General features: G+C 35.3%; 1 protein-coding gene across 1 annotated transcript; it reads right to left on the bottom strand.

Annotated features, from left to right (window-relative positions):
* Positions 1-1,197: 1,197 nt before the first annotated feature.
* Positions 1,198-23,162, bottom strand: map4k2 (mitogen-activated protein kinase kinase kinase kinase 2). Its single transcript, XM_051115460.1, has 33 exons — positions 23,054-23,162; positions 22,771-22,947; positions 19,294-19,351; positions 18,774-18,864; positions 18,333-18,397; positions 16,164-16,219; positions 16,015-16,062; positions 15,073-15,115; positions 14,849-14,921; positions 14,019-14,150; positions 13,866-13,928; positions 13,656-13,737; positions 12,382-12,489; positions 11,295-11,373; positions 9,660-9,718; positions 9,460-9,506; positions 9,328-9,366; positions 8,768-8,801; positions 8,524-8,683; positions 8,278-8,441; positions 7,768-7,809; positions 7,462-7,546; positions 7,259-7,338; positions 7,070-7,130; positions 6,757-6,880; positions 6,624-6,682; positions 6,337-6,440; positions 2,800-2,971; positions 2,556-2,624; positions 2,371-2,457; positions 2,198-2,268; positions 1,762-1,817; positions 1,198-1,664 (listed from the first exon to the last, which is right to left on the bottom strand). Exons 2-33 carry the CDS (start codon positions 22,861-22,863, stop codon positions 1,577-1,579), a joined length of 2,592 nt encoding a protein of 863 aa, XP_050971417.1. The 5' UTR covers positions 22,864-22,947; positions 23,054-23,162; the 3' UTR covers positions 1,198-1,576.
* Positions 23,163-23,617: the final 455 nt, after the last annotated feature.

The following is a 23,617-nucleotide window of genomic DNA, read 5'->3' as shown; positions in this document are numbered from 1 at the left end:
CATTGCAGCATAAATAAATGATCCAGTTACTGTTATAGGATTATTGTTTTGCTGTTTGCTGACTTCATTTAAACTTTTTTGTTGTCGTTTTGTCATTATTGTTAGTTATTTGTTGTACTGTGATGTAAAGATCTCCGATATTCATATAACAAAATATATACAAATTAATATCTAAATAGGGACATAGTAATATACTTAAATTATGATTTAAAGTTCACAAAAAAAGTGAGTATGAGTAAGCGTGCAGTATAAAACTACTAAACTAGTAGCTTACTGAGACTGTACTTCGAAGTGTACTAAAATGCATAAAAAAGTGTTTAATTAGTAAACTATCGGTATACCTATAAGTTCACTTTTAGTATACTTGCAGTACAAAGTGAAAACTACTGTTTACTACTAGTTTACTACTGTTATATTTAAAGTATACTTAAAGTACACTTTTATATACTATAAAGTGGGCCAATTTAGTCCAAAGGAGTATTAAAATAGTACACTTAAAAGTACACTACTAGTACGCTGATATTTGTACACTTACTACATAAAGTATACTTAAAAATATACTTGAACTTTACTGACGTATACTTAATAAAATAAACTTGAAGTATACTTCTTTTTGATAAGGGTGTACAGAAACTGAACTCTAGGCCACATGCTAATACATATTATATACACGTAGTCTAGCAATGCTTTTGTTATTAACATTAACATGTAACAGTAATAAGAGTTTGCAGAGCTAAGCGATCGTTAGATTTAATCACCAGTGGTAGCACGATTTATTGTTATGCTTTTCTTCCTCAGTTGATCAGAACAGTGTCAGACTTGTTACTTACATGTTCAGACGACAACATCCGGTGAAAATATTTATTTGAGTTATGTATTCCAAGACGTACTAGGCTAGAATCTGTGATTCCTAAGTACAGGATCCACACCAGTGCAGTGACTGACAGCCGCACATCAAAAGATTCATCCGCGCTGGAGCTGTGCCGGTGCACAACCCACGCAAGGAAGATAATTCCGCAAATAACTCCAATTGCAGGTTTTCAAACAGAGATGGTGACAAAGAGGCAAAACATACGGACTGCAGCTTTAACTAAAATTCAGCTTATTTCCACACAGTCTTCAGACTTGTCCTCCTTTACAAACTCATCTGTTATTTGCCATCTCTCTACTAAAAATCAAATCAGGACGTGATTATTAAGACGTCTGGTACAGTTTGGTTTCACGCATCAGTTTATTAGTAGTTATCACAATCCTTCCATCACAAAATTATCACATAAGCTTTATAATTTAAATACAATTGTTTAATCCAGGTAATTTCATATGAGAGTTTATTGACAACAATGAGAAAAACACCTTTAGAGGGACAAAAAAAAAGAGCCAATGCTTTAGTCTTTCCTTTCTGTACCCTCACAATGTGTACCAGTGATATCGACTGAAGGACTGTGTTCGCGCAGACACATAAGGCAGATGCACTGCTGTGAAAGTCTTTGTATTACCAGTTTTCATGCATTCTGGCTCTCAAACGTCCATCTTGTTGTCATGCATGTTATTTACAGGTTCAGTCCGCTGGCTTTCCTCAGTAGCTGCTCTCGTGACCCGTCAAAATATATAAATTGCTAGTGGCTGAAGGGTTTTCCGTTGGGGTGCTTTGTAAAACAATGTCTCTGTAAATCAAGATTGGAGAAAAAAGACATTAAGAATGAAATGCAAATTTATTGAAGTTAAAAGGAAAACATTGAGGCAGTGGAAGAGATTCAATACCTGTGCGTGCCTAAAACTTTGAACACTCGGCTTTCGTCTGTGATTTCTTGTGTTATCTGCAAGAACGCATGAGTATGACTTTTTATATCAGCTATTAAAAATGATGACAATATATACTGATACAGAAATAGAGAGGTATATCAGGTTAGATGCCATACTAATTTAAGCATGGATGAAAATGAAGCTCTGAGAGACAGATGCAGTTTTTACAAAGACAAACTGTATAAAGCTTCTAGTTTATGTAAAGTTTTTCAAAAGTTTTTTTCAGAAAGATATTTCATCAACTGAACGACAGTTATGGTGTTAAACAACAGTACAGTCCATTGCACACACTGTAGTTTCTATACAGCCTCATTTTCATTCCTGTCAAAAATGTAATATGGCTCTACTCCAACTGAGGTCTGTTAGAAATGTACAAGAAATCATAACTCGTTACCTCACAGTTGTGCAGACTAAGTCCTTTAAGCCCATGTTTCCAGAAAGCTAAAACACTTTCTTCTAAACAAACTGTTGAAAAAGAGCGCATGAAAACATATGCAACTTGTATATATCAATGTATAATTTCACTGTGAAAAAATGCTATATTTTCACATCTTGTCAGGTTTGTACCTAAAGTCTCGATAGGAAAGTCAAACTCCAGTTCGGATGCTAATTCCTTGCTGGGGACACCCTGCATATTGACAATCTTCACCGTTTCTAGAAGATAACAAAATGATTCATTTAGAATATGTAAGTATCAGTGCATGCTTTAGAAGCTGATTCATGTGTTAATGATACATATAAATCATACATACTTTCCAGTGCAATTAAAACTGTGTCTCTGTCCAGCTGTGTCACTTGTACAGCTTTTATTGTCTCACTGTCTAAGGAAAGACAAACATCACACATTCACACACTTGTCAGTGAATAAAACACAGATACAGATAGTGAGGGGGAAAAAAAATCTGTTGAATTTATAGGAATGGGTTTAAATGATGTTTGCTGTGAAATTCTTGAGTCTTGAATTCATGCAAGACCAGCAGTCAGTCAGTCACTTACCTGGCTGAGGGTTTGGCATGCCATTTAGATGGATGATGTCAAACTTGAGCTGTCGTTCGTTTTGCTGTTGGAGGCTTTCCTGGACGCCCACACAAAGCTGAGGAAGCTCATCTGTCATTAACACCAGCAGCTCAAAGATGGGCAATGGGTCCGGCAAGGGCACAGGAATGTGCTTCAATAAGGAAATAAGAACAAACTAAGCAAAAATATGCAATTTGGTGCAGTTGCTGGTATTTATATGGCCAGAAGTAAGCTAAAATTCTGATAGCCTAATCAATGAGATCTTTGAAACAGATTACTCACTTAACACATATCAATATCTGTTGCCACTCTACTCCCAATAATATACAGTGTTGGGGGTAACGCATTACAAGTAACACAAGTTACATAATCAGATTACTTTTAAAGTAACTAGTAAAGTAATGTCTCAAGTCTCAAGTCTCATTTATTTATATAGCCCTTTATGCTACTTTGTAGGCCAAAGGACTGAACATCCAAGCGATAGTAAAATGAAATAAAATAAAAACATAAAATACATGACATACAATAACAAGATCAGGAATTAAAAGCGACAGAATAAAGATATGTTTTGACATGAGATTTAAAGACCGCAACTGAGGATGCAGACCTTACATCAGGGGGAAGTGCATTCCACAGTCTAGGACCAACAACTGAAAAAGCTCGATCCCCTTTTGTTTTTAAGCGAGTTCTCGGTACAAACAATTGAAGACAATTGGAGTACCTTTGTGCTCTACAAGAGTTCATACACACCAAGTCCTTAATATATTCCGGGGCCAACTCATGCACAGCTTTATAAACGTACAACAAAACCTTGTAATGAATTCGCTGTTTCACAGGAAGCCAATGAAGTCTTTCTAGAACCGGAGTAATGTGCTCCCTTTTCTTGACACCAGTAAGGAGCCTTGCAGCAGCATTTTGTACCATCTGCAGCTTCGAAATAAGAGATTTACTGATACCAACATAAAGAGCATTACAATAATCCAAACGAGAAGTGATGAATGCATGAATCACTTTTTCTAAGTCAGGACCAGACAGAAAAGACTTAATTTTAGCAATTGTCCGTAATTGGTAGTAGCAATTTTTTACCACATTTTTGACCTGATGATCGAACACAGGAGCACAGTCAAAAATTACCCCTAAATTTCTTATTTTGGGTTGAACATATGTTTCCCAAGAGCCAAGAAGGCCCCCTAAGTCCCTGTCGTCATTGTTTGCCCCGAAAACCAAAACTTCAGATTTACTGGCATTTAACTTCAGGCCGTTTTGCTCTAACCAGGTAATCACCTCCTCTAGACATAATACCAAGGATTGATTAGTGCTTGGGACACCAGGACTGATCGGTAAATATATCTGAATGTCATCTGCATATAAATGGTATGAGATACCATGTTTCTTAAAAATGATGTCCAAGGGCAAAAGAAACAAAGAAATGAGAATAGGTCCCAATATTGAACCTTGTGGTACTCCACACTCCAAAACAATTGACTTGGAGGAAAAATCCCCAACCCTAACACAACAGGAACGCCCTTTTAGATATGAGGAGAACCATTTTAGAACCGTCCCTCTCAGCCCCACTACATGTTCCAACCGATCAATAAGAATATTGTGATCGATTAAATCAAAGGCTGCACTCAGATCTAACATAATTAAAGCTCCTCTAGTCCCTGAGTCTGCAATGAGTAGCATGTCATTTGAAACTCGCAGTAAACCAGATTCAGTACTGTGTCCTACTCTAAAACCAGACTGAAAAGCATCTAACAACTCGTGATTGGCCAGAAACGAACTTAACTGTGTTAAAACTACCTTTTCCAATACTTTGGAAATACAAGGCAGCTTAGAAATGGGCCGGTAATTATTAAAATCCAAAGGATCAAGGTTAGGCTTTTTAAGAAGGGCCTGAATAACCGCCTGCTTAAAACTAAGAGGAAAAATGCCTGTATAAAGACTGCAATTAATAATAGCAGTAATACAAGACCCAGTATAATCAAACGTCGCGGACAACAAGTCAGAAGGCAAAACATCCCAACTTGCAGCGGGTCGTTTCAATTTGTCAATGATCAGTTTAATATCCTCAGTAGTAACCATATCAAATTGATCAAAATTATTAACACTTATTAAAATACCTCCTGTCGAGCCCTTCAAAGCACTAAAACTAGCTCTGATTGTATTAACTTTTTCTGAAAATATATTCAAAAACTTTTCACAACATTCTGTAGATGATGGTAATGACGCAGTGTGAGAGTTCAAAAACCTATTAATAGATTGAAACAAGGTTTTTGGTGAATTTGAGTGCTGCAATATAATTTTTGAAAAGAAGGCTGATTTAGCCTCCTTCACAGCCTTCTGATATCCCTTGCGTGAATCTACTAATCTAATGCATTACTTTTTTAATGTACGAGAAAATATCTAAGTTACTTTTTCAAATAAGTAACACCAGTTACTTTTTTTTCCCATTTACTGATTGAAAGCTGTCCTGTCCTTATGTTGAGAGAAATCGGAAGTAAGATTTTACTTTAGTTCTAGAATAAATGTGTACATGCAGTAATTCATATCACTCACAAAAAAAACTTCAGTGTCCCTCAAAATGAATAAAAACAGTGAAATGCAACTCAACATGATGCAAACCTGCAATAATGAAATATGTTAAATAATACAAATATTTATGCATTTAATCCCATTTTATTAAACTGTGTCTTTTTGCAGACCTTCGATGATCCAATTCAACCATACTAATAAGCAAAAATGACTCAAGATAAACTAACATTTGTTGTTGTTGTTTTTTATTGCTGAAAAGTGTTGACGTGAATTTACTTTTCCTTCAGCCTGAGGTTTTTTTTGTCAAAAATATAATTTTTTATATTAAAAACAAACAAGCAAGCAAGCCCTGCCCAGATTTAAAAAGTAACGCAAAAGTAATATAATGCATTACTTTCCATTAAAAGTAACTAAGTAACGTTACTTTTTTTAGGGAGTAACACAATATTGTAATGCATTGCTTTTAAAAGTAACTTTTCCCAACACTGATAATATATCTTAGTAAGATAATATTTAAAAGCTTAGTTTTATGATCAAAGCACAGTTTTTACGTGGAACCAAAGCAAATAATGAAATGCAATACAATGATGATTGAGATATGTACAAGTTTCTCATGTCATGTATCATATTTGATATTCACATTTAACACAGTTTTCCAAAAAAAATACTGTGTGGGTAATCAGGTAAACCTAAGTTTCTTCAGTCCAGTAACACTAAGTAATGTTCTTATGTTTACTTTATAAAAATCTGTACATATTTCACAGCTAAAAAGCACATACATAATCTAAAGGATGACACTAAAAGGTCTTTCTACTTATACTTAGTATAAACTATCAATGAGACAGCAGAAAGCATATAGTAGATTGTGTACAACAGATTTTACAGCAAAGTTTTGATCATATTGATCATTTAGAGGTCTAATTTAGAGTAAACTGAATATCAAATACGATACAGTAGGTTTTACAGGGTTAAGATTTTTACCTTGAGGTGCATGAACTTCTGCAACGGTTCATACCACAATAGTAGTACAAGTCCAGAGGGAACTGCAGCGCATAAGAACGTGCTGTCTGTGTATGGGTTACGAGCTGATGAGGAAAAATTAAGAAAACCATAAAGGCCTTTGATTAATGACATGCCCTCAATGTCAACAGCTGAACATGAGTTTCCTTTATTTTCATCTCAGTCAATTACAGAAGGTTTAGCAAAGACATTCATCAAAATAAAACGAATAAACATTGATCCATTATGATGTAGGAAATGGCTCTCACCCACGCTGCACTTCCGACAGCCCTTAGTGTCTGCGATCTTCACTGACACAGCAAACTTCCTGTGAAAAGACTATTTTGAGTTCCAGATGAACAACATATAAGCCGAATTATTAAACTTTTGTGTTTCTGTGACCTGTGGATGATCCGTTCTGCGAAGCGGTTAGTGCCAAGGGACAAGTGACCCTGTTTCCTCTGCAAATGCCCTCGCTGCTCAAACAGAGCTATCAGTCTATGAGAGTAGAGATGAGGTGACTTACCTAAGAATAGAATAGAATAGAAGTTATTTTGACCTCTGAGGTGTACATTAGGTGTACATGTACTGTTCTTTATTTCTCTTTCTTTCTTTTTATAAGTGCAATTTCAACACAGTTTATGATTTCAAAAAATGGTTGGCTGTTACTGGTATCACAACATTTAACACTTTTTACTATTAAGATGATACATACCAGAGATGGACATTAAGACATTGTTCATGACGTAAAGCCAAGTACATCTCTGTGGAAGCAACTGCCATGGAGATCGAGAGGAAAAAACATATTAAACATTAAAAATAAGATGTTTTTCTCTCATGTTGTGTTTGATGACAGAAACAGTTGTAGAGTCAAAATACTACATCATAATGTTGTCAGCTGTACCTTTTCTAAGGTGTCTTCATGCAGTTCATTTAAGTTAAGGATATAAACACCCTCCTCCGCACCCAGAATTAAATACTGATCTGTATAGAAATTACAAATTAATCAGAATTCAATAATACTTTGATTATGTATTAAGCTTTTCAATCTATATTTAAAAACATTTTGTTTTCATCACAATTCTGGATCTGTATAGAAATCTGTACCTCTTGTTTTGGGCAAAACCCATGTCTCTGCACAGTGAATTTTCAGTGGACATCCATTAAAGACTTTGGAAAAACAGGCCCCCATCTATGCAACATGAATTATGCAATGTTTCATAAATACAGTACATCAGATGTACATTTTGAGATAAATTCTCAAGTTCATACATATAGTAGATACTGGTCCCAAAGGTGCATTAATGACAAACTAGTCATTAATTATGTATTATTATGCATATTGTCACACTAAAATTTAGTAATAGCCAGGTTTAACACATTTAAAAGGTGCTATTAGGTGGTTAAACTTACATAGACTTGGGGAGTGGGAGGAAGTCCATGAGAATCGGCTCTCTATAAATTAAAGGTTAAAAAAACAAGGAACAGTTTCTTTGTGATTTTTTAGTGAATTTTTAGTCTGTCAGTAATATTTTCAGTGACTCAAAAAACACACAATGTATATTAAATAACATGTAATGGGGTTTTGAGATCTGTCCATGGTGCTGAAACATCTAGCATTACGTTAACAAAATAATGTGCAAGAGTAAATTAAATAACACCAAAATATTTGGAATAATAATGTTTCAACCAATTAAATTAATTAAGAATGACTAATGTAGGTTTTTCAATGACCAGTTTAATAAACCGATACTGAGTTAGACAAAAAATCTGTACAAGGAGTGCATGTGAAATCATTTCTTCATAACTTACATTGTGACTGATAAACAGACATTAATGTAGCTGAGATGTATTAAAGTGTGGGATGCAAGCATACAAAAGTGTAAACCTGTTATTTGTAACATCCAACATTGTGCAACTCACAGAGTCCTCTGTTTTCTTCCTCATGGTGCTCCACTCCGGAGAAAGAGCCGTGTCTCTGCTGAGAGTCCTTGTAAGAGTCCTTTGTCTGTCCTGTGTGTCATCAGGAACACAAGGGTCGCTGCACCAGTGCCGCACATCCTGACTGCCTGAGCATCTCAACAGCACTGACAAAATACAAAGAAAGAAATGTTTTAAAACTTTGCATGGTGAATATCCCATGTGTCTTATATGTGCAGATAGCAATACCTGATTTTGGACTTAATACATTTTCAGGGCACAGAGTAGCACTAGGACGAAGCGTAAGGTTCTTGTCTTCAAGATCAGAGTCTAAAGAGCTCAGGGGAGGAAGTGATGTCGTCGCAGAGACGGGTGGTGGGCTGAACAGTCCACTTTTCCTCTTACTCCACTATGAAACATAAGAAACTGTTTACAGCCTTACATCATTTTTTATATAATCATAAATTAATAAGTAGGACAGGTTATCAAATACCTCAAAATATGAGAGTCTTTTTACTGTCAAACTCCTGAAAGAGAAAGAAAATTTTTTCACACATATACACATTGAGCAAATTATATTTCTGCAGATGAGTTTAAAATTGTGCATTCTAAACATGTACTAACAAAAATTAATCAATGCATAATTTCACGTTTTTGCTAAAATGAGACCCTGGACCACAAAACCAGTCTTAAGTAGCATGGGTATATTTACAACAATAGCCAAAATTACATTGTATGGGTCACAATTATCGATTTTTCTTTTATGCCAAAAATCATGTTCCATTAAGCTATTTTGTAAATTTCCTACATTAAATATATCAAAAATTAATTTATGATTTGTAATATGCATTGCTAAAAACTTCATTTGGACAACTTACAAGGTGATTTTCTCGTTTTTTTTATTTTTTTGCACCCTCAGATTCCAGATATTCAAATAGTTGTATCTGGGCCACATAATTTTCAAAAAAAACTTTTTTGTGGTCCAGGGTCACATATATTTTTTGCAATAGATGGCACTCCACAAGGTGGCGCCAGAATATAAGTGTGTCCCACCTCTGCTGTAACTCCTCCTCCACACTTTCCAAAAGACCCCTGCAGCAATGAATACAGTTCAAAGGAAATGTTATAATAACTGTTTAAGCCTGTAGTGAAATTATAAGTGCACTTCAACCAATCAACACTCACGGTGACTCTGGTTCATCTCCAGATATGCTCCAATCATCACATGATCCCTGAGAACATTAACATACTTAATACTTTTTTGTTGAGTAATAACCATGTATTATGACACAGAACAAGTTATGGCATGTAATAGGATGTGGATTTTGTATGCTTGTCTGACTGGCTTATAGAGAATATCACTAAGAGAAAGCAATAAAACTGACCAGGTCAGGATAGGGTTCAGTCTCTTTCCTCCTGGGAGGGGTAAACTTGACCTGGTCAACTGAAACAAACAACAAACACAGATATTATGCACTTCTATTCTTTATTCACATTTTTACCATTCAAAGGCTTGGGTTTGGTAAAATCTTTAATGTTTTTGAAACAAAAAAGGCTCTTATGTTTACCAAATAACTTGTAATTCTTATATTTTAATATATTTTAAAATGTAATTTATTCCTGTGATGGCAAAGCTGAATTTTCAGCATCATTACTTCAATTTTTAGTGTCACATGATCCTTCAGAAATCATTCTAATATGCTGATTTGCTGCTCAAGAAATAATTTTAGCATGCTTAAAGGTGACTGCTAGGGTGTTTTCATGGTTGCATATCTGTGAGACCTCCAAAAATTTCATATAGCCTAGTAGTTTGAACATCACTTCCTTATCTGCCCTGAAGAAGCTTCATTGTCTGTCTGCCTGATTCGTCTGTCTCTGAATGCTGTAATCTTACGAAGCTTCTTGTAATCTTCAAGAAGCATGGATTGGATTAGACAATGGATTCTCAGTAAAAGTGGCATCGACTTGCCACACGATAACACACACACACGCATCACACTCTCTGCTTGGCCTCGAATGTGACCACTGGATCCAGTTCACGCGAGTGAGTGTGTGAGGGGGATAGAGAAGCACATGCCATAGGCGTGTGCTAAACAGTACCAGCTCTATGAGTTGTGTGCCTACTGACATCACTGAAGCTATGCTCAATAGCAGCCTTGTTAAAGCAGCACCTCCTTGGCTGCGCATCCATACATTAAACTTTCTAATCATGTACACACTGCAATGAAAATAGACATGGATCGGAGACTGAAAGTTGAAAGCATTAAGTCTTAAATAGCATGGGTATATTTGTAGCAATAGCCAATAATACATGGCATGGGTCAAAATTATCAATTATTCTTTTATGCCAAAAATCATTAGGATATTAAGTAAAGATCATGTTCCATGAAGACATTTTGTAAGTCTCCTACTGTAAATATATCAAAACTTAATTTTTGATTAGTAATATGCATTGCTAAGAACTTCTTTTGGACAACTTCAAAGGCCATTTTCTAAATATTTTGATTTTTGGCACCCTCAGATTTTCAAATAGTTGTATCTCGGCCAATGTCATATCCTAACAAACCATACATCAATGGAAGTCTTAGTTATTCAGCTTTTAAATGATGTATAAATCTCAATTTAAAAAAAAAAAAGACCCTTATGACTGGTTTTGTGGTCCGGGGTCACATATAATGATGAAACTTCTACAGATGATAAATGACTGTATATCAAAAGTTTTTAATGACTGATTCTGGTATAATGTAAAGTGTAGCACATGTAATGATAGCAAATAGGATGTATATAATATTTCTGAATTTAAATGAAGATTGTCAAAATGTCCTTCCAAAATAAACAAATAAACGTGAAAGCAAGAATGCAAGAAAGAAAGAAAGAAAAAGAATTTAGGATGATATGACAAAAATGTATGTAAAATATTAGGAATGAATAGTGTGTATTGTAGTATGTTAATAGTATGTTAAGTGTAATTGTTCACATACAATTTCCATTGCAAATAAGGACAATGTTAACCAACTTACATTGTTCCTCTGATAAACTTCTCTCCACTGGCATGTGTTTCCCTTTAGACTGGATTGTATCTGGGGCTGTATCACTTGCCTTTAACACACACACAAACACAAATATTGCTGCTTAAAAAACCGTACACTTTGACAAACTGCACTCTGACATGCATATTTGGAAAAAGCATTAAATTACTTCATAAATTAGAGTAAAGTTTCCCAAAAATCCTGAATCATGTGCTTCACCTTATAATGTTCTTTATTTATCCTTGTTTGGACAATTTTTATTTTTATTTATTTATTTTTATTTTATTTTTTTATTTTTTTGATGACACTGAGATATAAATATAAGTTGAAATACTTTAAACAATTTTAAGCAATTTAAAGGTTTAAAGGGATAGTTCACCCAAAAATCAAAATTCCGTCATTAATTATTCACCCTCATTTTGTTCCAAACCTGTAAGGCCTTCGTTCATCTTCAGAACATAAATTAAGATATTTTTTTGATGAAATCTGTGAGCTTTCTGACCCTCAATAAGCAGCAGCATTTTCATTTTTGGGTGAACTATCCCTTTAAGTATGTTGTTGTTGTTTTTTTTTTAATCTGTCTTGCTTAATGATTTATGATGAAATGACATTAACTGCCTTAATCAGAAAAACATTCAGAATTATAGACCTTAAATCAGTTCAGTTCATTTTGAATTTATCCCAGATGAAAATGAGGTTGTGAGGAACAAACTTACAGTCTTTACAAAGAGACGTAGTGTATAATGGTCCTAAATCATGTCACTTTCACAAATGAACATTCCAAGCTGTTTTATGGAGTTTTCGTCTACTAAAGTTTCTTCAGAAAAGATGCTTTGTCAGCTGAACAATCGATGTGTTGTTGAACAACAGTACAATACATTGAAAGTACTGAACTTCTGTCCCTCACAACCTCATTTTCATTCATGCCAGAAATTAAATATGGCTCTACCATGTTTCCCTGTGCTCAAGTCATGTCAAATTTACCATAATTATGCGTACAACGCAAAGGACGTTTTGTATAAAAAATTATTTCTAAACCAAAGGACATGAATAGCTTAGACTGGAGTGTTACACTCACGTCTTCATTCTCTTCAGGACTGGGTGGATGATGGAGGTCTGGGTTACTTGCCATGTCTAGTAGCTCAATCATTAATTTTCTGGTTAGTAACTGTGTTACAAAAGGGTGCTGAGGAGAGAGACAAAGGCATAAATTATCAACTTTTCTAAAAGTACAATCTTTATTCATTGCAATATAATACGTTTAATGTTTCCTTGTAGGGATACTCCATTTAGGATTTTTTCAGTAACAATCACAGATTTTTCTTGATCAGCCAAGACCAATCCAATTTTATGACAGCTTTTACTTCGATCTGTTATATACAGTGGCATGCAAAAGTTTGGGAACCCCTTTGCAGAAGCTGTGAAAATGTGAATAATTTTAACAAAATAAGAGAGATCATACAAAATGCATGTTATCTTTTATCTAGTACTGTCCTGAGTAAGATATTTTACATAAAAGATGTTTACATATAGTCCACAAGACAAAAAACAGCTGAAATTATTATTATTATTGGTTCTTAATACTGTGTGTGGTTACCTGGATGATCTACAACAGTTTTTTATTTTGTGATGGTTGTTCATGAGTCCCTTGTTTGTTCTGAACAGTTAAACTGCACGCTGTTCTTCAGAAAAATCCTCCAGGTCCTGCAGGTTCTTCAGTTTTCCAGCATCTTTTGCATATTTGAACCCTGTCCAGCAGTGACTATGATTTTGAGATTCATCTTTTCACACTGAGGACAACTGAGGGACTCAAACGCAACTGTTAAAAAAGGTGCATGTATCTTCTGTTGCTTCCGAAGAGCAGTACTAAATGGTAATGATATTTCAACAAAATAAGAAAAATTTGGACATCTTCATCCTGTTCAAAAGTTTTCACCCTCCAGCTCTTAATGCATCGTGTTTCCTTCTGGAGCATCAGTGAATGTTTGAATCTTTTTTAATAGTTGTGTATGAGTCCCTCACTTGTCCTCAGTGTGAAAAGATGGATCTTAAAATCATACAGTTACTACTGGAAAAGGTTCAAATATGCAAAAGGTGCTGGAAAACTGAAGAAAATGAAGGACCTGGAGAATTTTTCTGAAGTGCTCTGTTCAGAACAAACAAGGGACTCATGAACAACCATCACAAAACATAAAAACAGTCATAGATTATCATTCCCAAACTTTTGCATGCCATTGTACATGATATGCATTCTTTCTAAATATTATTTAAAAATAAATAAATACATAGATAAAAATATAGAAAATAAAGATATTAACTTTTTTTGTTTTTTGAGATTGATTGATCCCTTACCTGGAGCAGTGTTTCTGCTGTTGGCCTCTTGCGAGGACTTTTGATCAAACACATCTTCACAAAGCTATGAAACCCTGCAGACCTGCAAAGACAAGGACACAAACCTCTCACCCTCTCACCAATCATGTCAAGTACTCACAGGAAAACCTGCACTTTTCTTTTCTCATTTCTGAGAAATGTCATTTCTTTCTATAAGGTTTTGAGTCTCACCATTTGCTTTTTTCTTTTAGTTTAGGAGGCTGGAAGCTGCTCTTAGACATCAACATCAGAGCTCTACAACAAAAAATAAAACCTCAGTTCCAAAATGCTTTGTTACCAGGGTATTTTCTGTTCTTGCAAATGAAATATATGAGTCATTCTGACCGCATGGGATGAAGGTCAAACATAGGTGGCTGTAGCTCTGCCAGCTCAATGGCGGTGATGCCCACTGCCCAGATATCACACAGATGGTTGTATCCGCCCTTCTTTTCCACTGCTGCCACCTCAGGGGCCATCCTAACAAAACAAAGACACATTTCCATTAGATACGTCACAGCCTGCTGTCAGTCCAGTTGTCCTTCAGGATAATGTAAAGAATAGAAGGTTGAATTCATTTAGTCAGTGTATGTTATGTATTGTTATAAAACCTGTAAATATAATGTAAAATCTCACACACACACTAATATTCAAATATTTGGGGTTGGTAAGATTTTATTTATGTTTTGAAAGACTATCTAATGCTCCCTATAGGCTGCATTTATTTCACCAAAATACAGTAAAAACAGTAATATTGTGAAATATTATTATAATTTAAAATAACTTTTTTCTATTTTATTATATTTTAAAATTAAATGTATGTCTGTGATGGCAAGGCTGAATTTTCAGCGTCATTACTCCAGTGTTCAGTGTCACATGATCCTTTAAAAATTTTTGGAATAAAGCGATAGATTTAAAGTTACAGTTCACCCAAAATTCTGTAATCATTTACACACCCTGGGTTGTGAAATGAAGCCCTTATCATTTCTCCTTTTGTGCTTTATGAAAGTATGAAAGTCATAAGGGTTTGGAGTGACATGAGGGTGAGTAAATACATTTTTGGGTGAACTATTCCTTTGTACTAATCATTAGTGACAGCGTGCTAATTGCTTTACAGGACAATCCAGACAGTGTGAATCTGCAGGACTCAAGGGCAAATCTCTGCGCAGACGGCTCACCAGTAGGGAGTTCCTATGAAGGACTTCCTCTTGGCAACAGAGGCACTGATCTCAGCCGCAACCCCAAAATCAGCTACAGAGAGAGAGAGAGAGAGAGAGAGAGAGAGAGACAGAGAGAGAAGGATACAATAATTCAAAATATGCAGTTTCAGACGTCTGTGTCTAAAAGGGTACAGTATGTTTTTGTCTGTATTTAGGTTTCAATAAAACATCAAAATACTTACCCAATTTAACATCTCCTCGATCAGTGAGAAGAATGTTAGCTCCCTATATCAGAAGGCAGGTTTATATTTTAATCAACAACTAGAACATAGAAATCACCATACCCACTACTTTGCCATTCAATGCTAATCAAAAGTTTAAAGTCAGTAAGATTTTAAGGGGAAGAAATTAGTACTTTTATTCAGCAAGGATGCATTAAATTGATCAAAAGTGTCAGTAAAGACAAAAAAATATATATTTCAAATAAATGCTGTTCTATTGAACATTCTGTTTATGAAAGAATTTTGAATAAAATGCATCTCAGTTTCTACTAAAACATAAAGTAGCAGAACTATTTTCAGCATTCATAAAATAAATGTTTCTTGAGCAGCAAATCAACATGATGATTAATTTCTGAAGAACACTAAATAACTTCTAAAGGACACTAAGAATGTAATGGCTGCTAAAAATTCAGCTTTGCCATCACAGGAATAAAATACATTTTAACTTATATTAAAACAGTTATAAGAAAACAGTTCTTTTAAATTGTAATAATATCTCAGATAACACTTTAGTATAGGGAACAATTTTCACTATTAACTTGCTTATAATTAACATTTAGGCTGTTATTAGTACTTATAAAGCACCTATTCTGCATGATCATATTCTACATCCCTACTCCTACCTAATACCTGAACTTAACATCTACCTTACTAACTATTAATAAGCAGCAAATTAAGAGTTTATTGAGGAAAAAGCCATAGTCAATGGTTTGTTAATAGCGAGAACTGGACCTTAAAATCAATTGTGACCATATTTCACAATAGTAATGCTTTTAATGTATTTTTAATCAATAAGTACAGTCTTGGTGAGCATTACAGACTTACTCAGAAACATCAGAAATCTTACAGACCACAAACATTTAGACAGTAATGTACAATATTTCATAGAAAATCCTCATTCACCTTAATGTCTCTGTGTATTTTACCCGTCTCATGGAGATGATTCAAACCCTGGGTAAGACAAGAACAGAAGTCCTCTCAAAATGAATGGATGTGTCACTGAAAAAGATTTATGCCTCCAAAGATCTTTTTAAATAATTAATTAGCCTCACCTGGAGTGTTTCTCTGCAGATGTAAGCAATCTGTTTTTCCTTTAAAGGTCCAGTTACTGTGAAGGGCATATTATATTAACTCTCACTTAACTGGGGCAGTGGTTAAATACAGCCGTTAAACTCTCAAAGGAATAGTTCACCTCAAAAATGAGAGATGGAATTGTTGTTATGAACAGACTGAAATTTATAGTGGTTTGTGGAAAATATTCCTCTCCTTTTATGTAGTTTTTCCATTCCAAATTTAAAAAAAAAGTTAGAGTTAGAGTGAATTTTTTTTTTTTTTTTAGAGTGATCTATTACTTTAAGATGCTTGCAAAAATAGTTCACTCAAAAATGAAAAATTGCTGAAGATGTATTCACCCTCAAATCATCCAAGATGTAGATGAGTTTGTTTCTTTATTAAAAGAGAACTCCACTTACAGAATAACAATTTACGAATAATTTACTCACCCCCTTGTCATCCAAGTTGTTCATGTCTTTCTGTCTTCAGTCGTGAAGAAATTATGGTTTTTAAGGAAAGCATTTCTGGATTTTTCTCCATATAATGGACTTCAATGGTGCACCCGATTTTGAACTTCCAAAATGTGGTTTAAATGCAACTTCATAGGGTTCTAAATGATCCCAGCCGAGGAAGAAGGGTCATATGTGGCAAAACAATCTGTCATTTTTTTTAGAAAAATAAAAACTTGTATACTTTTTAAGCACAAAAGCTTGTGTAACACTAGCTCTGCGATGTGTGTCCATGACGCTACGTACTACAGAATCACGTCGAAAGGTCACGCACAGCGTAGGCGGAACTACAGACCCAGTGTTTACAAAGTGAACGTGCAAAGACTAATGAAGTGCAAGTAAGTCAAATGCTGTTTACAAACAAAAAGGTACAACGATGTCGGACGATTCTGAAGTTGTAGGAGAAAATGAGATTTTCGCCATACCCTACCCTTGATCTGGAGTACACAGACGATGAACTTAGACAAAGAGAGGAGACTGCTGCAGTGACACAAGTCTCTCAAGCCTCGGGCAGACCACATTCAAGCGAGACATGGTGGTGCACGTATGGAAAATGCTAACCATTGTCAACAGAGCAGGAATCTCAATGCTGTCAAGAATGGACCATATCTAATCCACTGTCGGAAAGAGTCAGCAAGTTAGGTAGTGAGTCGCGCTTGACCTTTTGACGTGATTCTGTAGTATGAAGCGTCGTGGACGCGCATCCCAGAGCTAGTGCTACACGAGCTTTTGTGCTTAAAAACTATACAAATTTCAATTTTTCGAAAAAAATGACGCTAGATAAGACCATTCTTCCTTGGTTGGGATTGTTTAGAGCCCTTTGAAGCTGCATTTAAACTGTATTTTGAAAGTTCAAAATCGGGGCACCAATCAAGTCCATTATATGGAGAAAAATCCTGAAATGCTTTCCTTAAAAACCATAATTTCTTTACGACTGAAGACAGAAAGACATGAACATCTTGGATGACAAGGGGGTGAGTAAATTATTTGTAAATTGTTGTTACGGAAGTGGAGTTCTCCTTTAAAACAGATTTGGCGAAATTTAGCATTACAGTACATCTCACTGATGGATCTGTCAGAATGAGAGTCCAAACAGCTGATGTAAGTTATCCACAAGCTGCATGTTTGTAATTAACAGAGGCATAAAATACAAGTCCTCTATCCATAAAACTGCTTTCTCCAGCCAAAATTTGTCTCGTCTGAATCAGGAGAGAAATACGCACAGATCAAACACAGTTTACAAGGGAAAACATTCCAAGTTCTGTGATGTGAGAAAACAACAGGAGATGGACTTTTTTCATTGGATCCATAATGGACTCATATTTTGGCCAGAAGTGATGAAAGATAAAACACCTTAATGATGAATTTGTTGCTTACAAACATGCAACTTTTTCTACCACAAGATATTAATTAATGGACTGGAGTCATGTGGATTACTTATGGATTATTGTGATGTGTTTATTAGCTGTTTGGACTCCCATTCTGACGGCACCCATTCACTGCAGAGGATTCATCAGTGAGCAAGTGATGTAACAATAAAGTTCTCCAAATCTATTTTGATGAAGAAACAAACTCATCTACATCTTGGATGGCCAGCAAATTCCTTTTAAGATGTGTCTAAAATGCTTGTACAGAATACTAATGTTATTCACTGCATACCTTGGTAGATATCTTGCAATGATCCTCCCCCACAGTATTCCATGCAGATCCACAATTTAGTATTCCTGAAAAGTTGAACAGTTCAGCACATGAACATGGTCTTTTAAATCAACGCACACAAAACATTTTCAATGCATACATAAACACACACACCCATAACTTGCAATCATGACAAGAATCTCATAAACATTTTGAAAGTTTGTATGTGGGAATGCATGCCTTTGAAATAGTATTCGGGAATGCACAAGTCATCTAAAGCATGTGCTGACACATGTCGGCAGCTATTTACAAAACCTATTAAACATGTCTGGGTGATTTGTGTTTTTTATATCTGATTGTGTAACTCTGCCTGTAGGGATATAAAACATGTTGTGGAATGCACCTTTCTATGCCCTGACAACTACTGGAGAAATACCAGGCAAGGCACAAACATTACTGTACCTGTGGTAAGTGCCATAATAGGCCACAATGTTCTTATGCTTACACTCCTTCATCATTGTTATCTCCTGCTGAATGGAGGTGATGTCATCGCCTGAGTAAGCGGTGAAAGAATGAGAAAAACAGTACATACTGAAGAAGAAAAAAATTGTCTTTAATAACAAAATACTGAAAGTATTTTACTTCAGAATGCAGTGATTGACAAATCTGAAACTATTCCAGAGGGCTGTGTAAAAATAACTTAAATTCATGTGACACAATGCAGTCCAATCATTTTTAAAGTTGTAGTGCAGACAGGGAGGGCTTTGAGAACTATAATTATGTGTAAATATAGTGCTCATTATAATATAAATCTTTCATACAAGGAATCGATCCAATAAAACCCCTATAATTTTGAGAGATTAGTTAAAAACAGCATTCGTTTCTAGATGTTTACTGTATGTTCTCTACAGCACTGATGCATGAAAATCTCCCAATATGCAAATGTGCTCAAAAACTTATGACATTAAAACTACTCACACACCTGGATCCAGTTTAACAATTTTGATAGCAGCCATTTCTGAGCTCCTAATGTTTCTAGCCTGAAAGAAAATACATCATATTACATTACGAACCGGACAGTCATATTGTACATACAACATTAATTATGAGATGGATAATTATGACTCGTAATTAGAATAAGCATCTATGCACAAATTGTATTCCAAAAAGTCTATACCATTAGGGCTGGTAAGATTTTCTTGAAAGAAGTCTTTTATAATCACCAAGGCTGCATTTATTTGATCAAAAATATAAAACTGACAATTTAAAATAACTGTTTTCTACTGTAATATATATAAAACATAATTTATTAATGTAATGGCAAAGCTGAATGTCTTCAGTGTCACATGATCATTCAGAATTAATTCAAATATACTGATTTATTGCTCAGGAAATTTTTATTAAATATTATTATTCTTATGTTGTTATGCTTAATGTTTTTTTGTGGAAACCATGATACATTTAGCTTAATGTGTCCTTGCTAAATAAAAGACTATAATTTCCCTTAGTTTTAATAATTAGCTAATAGCTAGAGGGAAAATTGTAATTTATTATTATTAATAATACAAATACATTTCTTTAAATGGAATTATTAGAATATTGCAGTTTTTAGACGTATTAAAATCACTGCAGCATTTAAACATATACTTGCTTTGGTTTTCAAATAATTATTTCACAATGGATGTAAATGAGCAAATGTAACATAGAGGTGAGTAAATGCATCTTTAATGACATGTTTACTTTGGTGAAATGCTCGGGATGCTGTAGAAAAGCCAGGAACAGATCCAGCTCTCCTGGCAGGCATCTTAATGACAAATATCTGAGTGTCAGTGGCAGCCTGCTGTGTCCTTGACTGTAACCTTGTCCAGTAGCTACTGCCAGGCGCTGATGTTCTTACCTCATCTCTCTAGCCTGTATGATGCTGTACCATTAGTTAATTACTCATTCTATCTAGGAGGAATTCTATCAATTTATTATAAAGCCACCAATACCACTTATAGCCACGGATATATCAAAATTGTACTGATGTATACACCAGGGGTGCATACGTCAAATGTACTCACCCCTGGCCATTCAATATGTGGATGAGTCTGTTTCTCAATGGAAACATATTTGGAGAAATTTAGCATTACATCACTTGCTCACCAAAGAATCCTCTGCAGTGAATGGGTGCTGTCAGAATAAGAGTTCAAATAGCTGATAAAAACATCACGATAATCTAGTGATCAAGTGACCCACATGACTACAGTCCATCAGTTAACATCTTGTTGGGCTAAAAGTTGCAGGTTTGTAATACACAAATCCATAATTAAGACAATTTTTAACTTTAAGCTGTTGTTTTTGGCCAATAAATTAATTTTGATAAGAGGACAACAGGAAATGGAATTTTTTTTTTTTTTTTTTTCAAGCCTTATTGTGGATTATGGACTAGTATTTTGGTCAGAAGCAGTGGTTTGAAGATGCTTTAATGGTGGATTTTTTTTCTTTCAAACATGCAGTTTTTCACTTCACAAGACATTAATTGATGGACTAGACCAGTGGTGGCGAACTCCGGTCATGGAGAGCCGCAGCCCTGCAGAGTTCAGCTCCAACCCTAATTAAAACTCACCTGCCTGTAGCTTTCTAGTAACCCTTCAGACCTTGATTAGCTTGTTCAGATGCATTTGATTAGGGTTGAAGCAAAACTACGCAGGGCTGCGGCTCTCCAGGATCGACGTTCGCCACCCCTGGACTAGACTATAGTGGATCGCTCATGGATTATTGTGATGTTTTGACATCCATTCTGACAGCACCCATTCACTGCAGATGATCCATTGGTGAGCAAGAGATCCAATGATAAATTTCTCAAAATCAGTTCCACTGAAGAAACAAACTCATCTAAATCTTGTAAGGCCTAAAGGTGAGTAAATATTCAGTACATTTTTATTTTTTGGGAAAGCTATTCCTTTATATAGCCAACTATGCACATTCAATATGTTCTGTACATATTTATTTAATACTTATGATCAGGCCAATCATGAATATATAAACTATCATAAAAAACGAATGTCAGGAAAGTGGACCTCCATTTTTGCTTTGGGCTACTCATAAACATAACAAATCGAGCATTTCTGGACAAAACCTGGAACTTCACTGAACTGCCTTCCTGTTGTTTTTCCTGGCATGCCAGAGGGCTTCCTGTCATGACTAAAGCGACAGTGTAACGTTCTCTTAATGGTCTAACTGTGCAACCTGAAATAACGCAGCCACAACCCAAGAACAATGACTGGGGTTGGACATCTGTCCACACTCTGCCCAGAAATCTCCAAAGCTTGTTTTCTTTATGTTGGCATAGTCGGGGCTGACGAGTCCATCAAGTGCAAAACAGACTGTTTTGTTCGATGCAGCTGGGAATCCTCACCATGGAATATTTTTAGATCTCGAGAACTTTCTGAGTCCAAGTTGAGAGAGCTAGAGGACACTAGAAAGGATTCTTTGTGCATTGTAAGATGAGCATTGTAAGGGCTGTTGGCTCACCCACTGAATTATGATAAAGTGGACTGTGTTAGGGATTGCTACACAAGAGTGATACAACCTCCATATCAAACATATATAAACAGACAGAATACACATGAAAACCAACAACATATTTGCACCCTACAAACTTCTTGAGAATAGCATTACCACACCTGAGAGAGGCCTACATGGTTTTAAAGTCCAGATTTGTAACATTCCACAAATGGTTGTGCCAGTAAGATAGCTCTTCAATCACGTCAAATTTCTAAGCCAACCATATGGTATTCCACTTTAAAATCGCAAACTTTATATCTGATACATTTTTAAACAACGCTTTTCTGTTGACTTGATGAAGTTACATATTTTGTTGAGAAAATACCTAGATGGCTTAACAAAGACATTTAGACAATAAAAATAAATAGTGTATGGATGTCAGTCTGTGTGCATCATTTTTTCTTCTAATGTGTTCGGTGTGTGTGTCAATGCACACATGCTGTGAATTCTAGAAAACTAAACAATCCAGTCCGTCAACTAGCATGGGCCCAGTTTCTTCAAATATTTAACCTACACAAGGAAATCACGGCAACACCAGCAAGGCTCTCCTTACATGGTATCAGATGGTACTTTGACATTTAACATGGTGTTGATGTCATATCATGGTACTCATAGTATATTCATACTGGTACTCCAGATAATATAATGGCACTATGATGTGCATGGATATCATGTCCAAAGTAATACAATCCTTGTACAGTAATACAATACAAACAAGTCATACAATCCTTTTTGGTAGATTTTTGTTAGTCTCCCAGAAAGATAAGTGTTTTGTTTTTTGTTTTTTGTTTTTTGACCACGCAACATGCATTAAATTACACACATTACATTACATTCATGCTTTAACATTTCGTGCAATTTGCAAACAATCCTCTTTGTTTAAAATGTTTTGTTTAAAGTTCTTTCTCACCTTAAAGACATCTCCATAAGTGCCGCTGCCGATCCGTTGAATAATCTCATAATCATCCAAGGGATCCAAAAATGAAACTCCTATAGTATTCATGCCCGCAGCTCTTAATATGTTTCACTTATTCATGACAGCTGTCACACAGTTTGATGTGTAGTAAACTCATCTCATCCTTATGCGCTGTCATCAAAAGTGGCGAATAAAATAATTAATAATACAACTGTATAGATTTAACTATAACGCAATGCAAAGCAAAAGCAAATCTTCATATGAACATCCAGTTTACCAGGACAATCACGGTCTTCGCATTGTAATCTCTGCCTGTCCTTCTCACAAAAGCGCACCAGTAGACTCGCAGCAGCAACGTCTGATTCGTGAACGAAGTCGGATCTTTCCAATGAATCGGTTCGCAAAACTGGTTCAAACGATTCATTGAGGAATAGGTCTGAACAGGTCCGAGCGGTTCTCAAGTCAGCAATTGGCAGACTGGTTGAAAACGAGAATTATCTCTTTCGAATTGTCCTATTCTCAGCATATAAGATTTGGATTTAATAACATTTTAATTAAACGTACAAAAAGAAGATTTTAGTTTTGTTTAATGCAAATGGAGAAAATTCTAAGGTTTTGCCTTTATGTTTAAGGTGAAGGCGGGGCACGTGGAATTGCAGTTAACACCATTTCAGCAAAACGAAATAAAAACGAAACAGCAAAAGTAAACATTAATACATGCCTGCACAGGCTGGCTTCGTTGGAACGTTCAGAGCACGTTGGAATTTCATTAACTCCAGTGACGTAAAAGAATCGCCTTTAAAAATACTTTTCGAACAGTCTTTAAAACAAACTATTCTAA

This window comes from Labeo rohita, chromosome 7 (assembly GCF_022985175.1).
Source record: "Labeo rohita strain BAU-BD-2019 chromosome 7, IGBB_LRoh.1.0, whole genome shotgun sequence".
Lineage (NCBI taxonomy): Eukaryota > Metazoa > Chordata > Actinopteri > Cypriniformes > Cyprinidae > Labeo > Labeo rohita.
The sequence above is the reverse complement of the archived record's forward strand: the minus strand, read 5'-3'. Positions and strand labels throughout refer to the sequence as shown.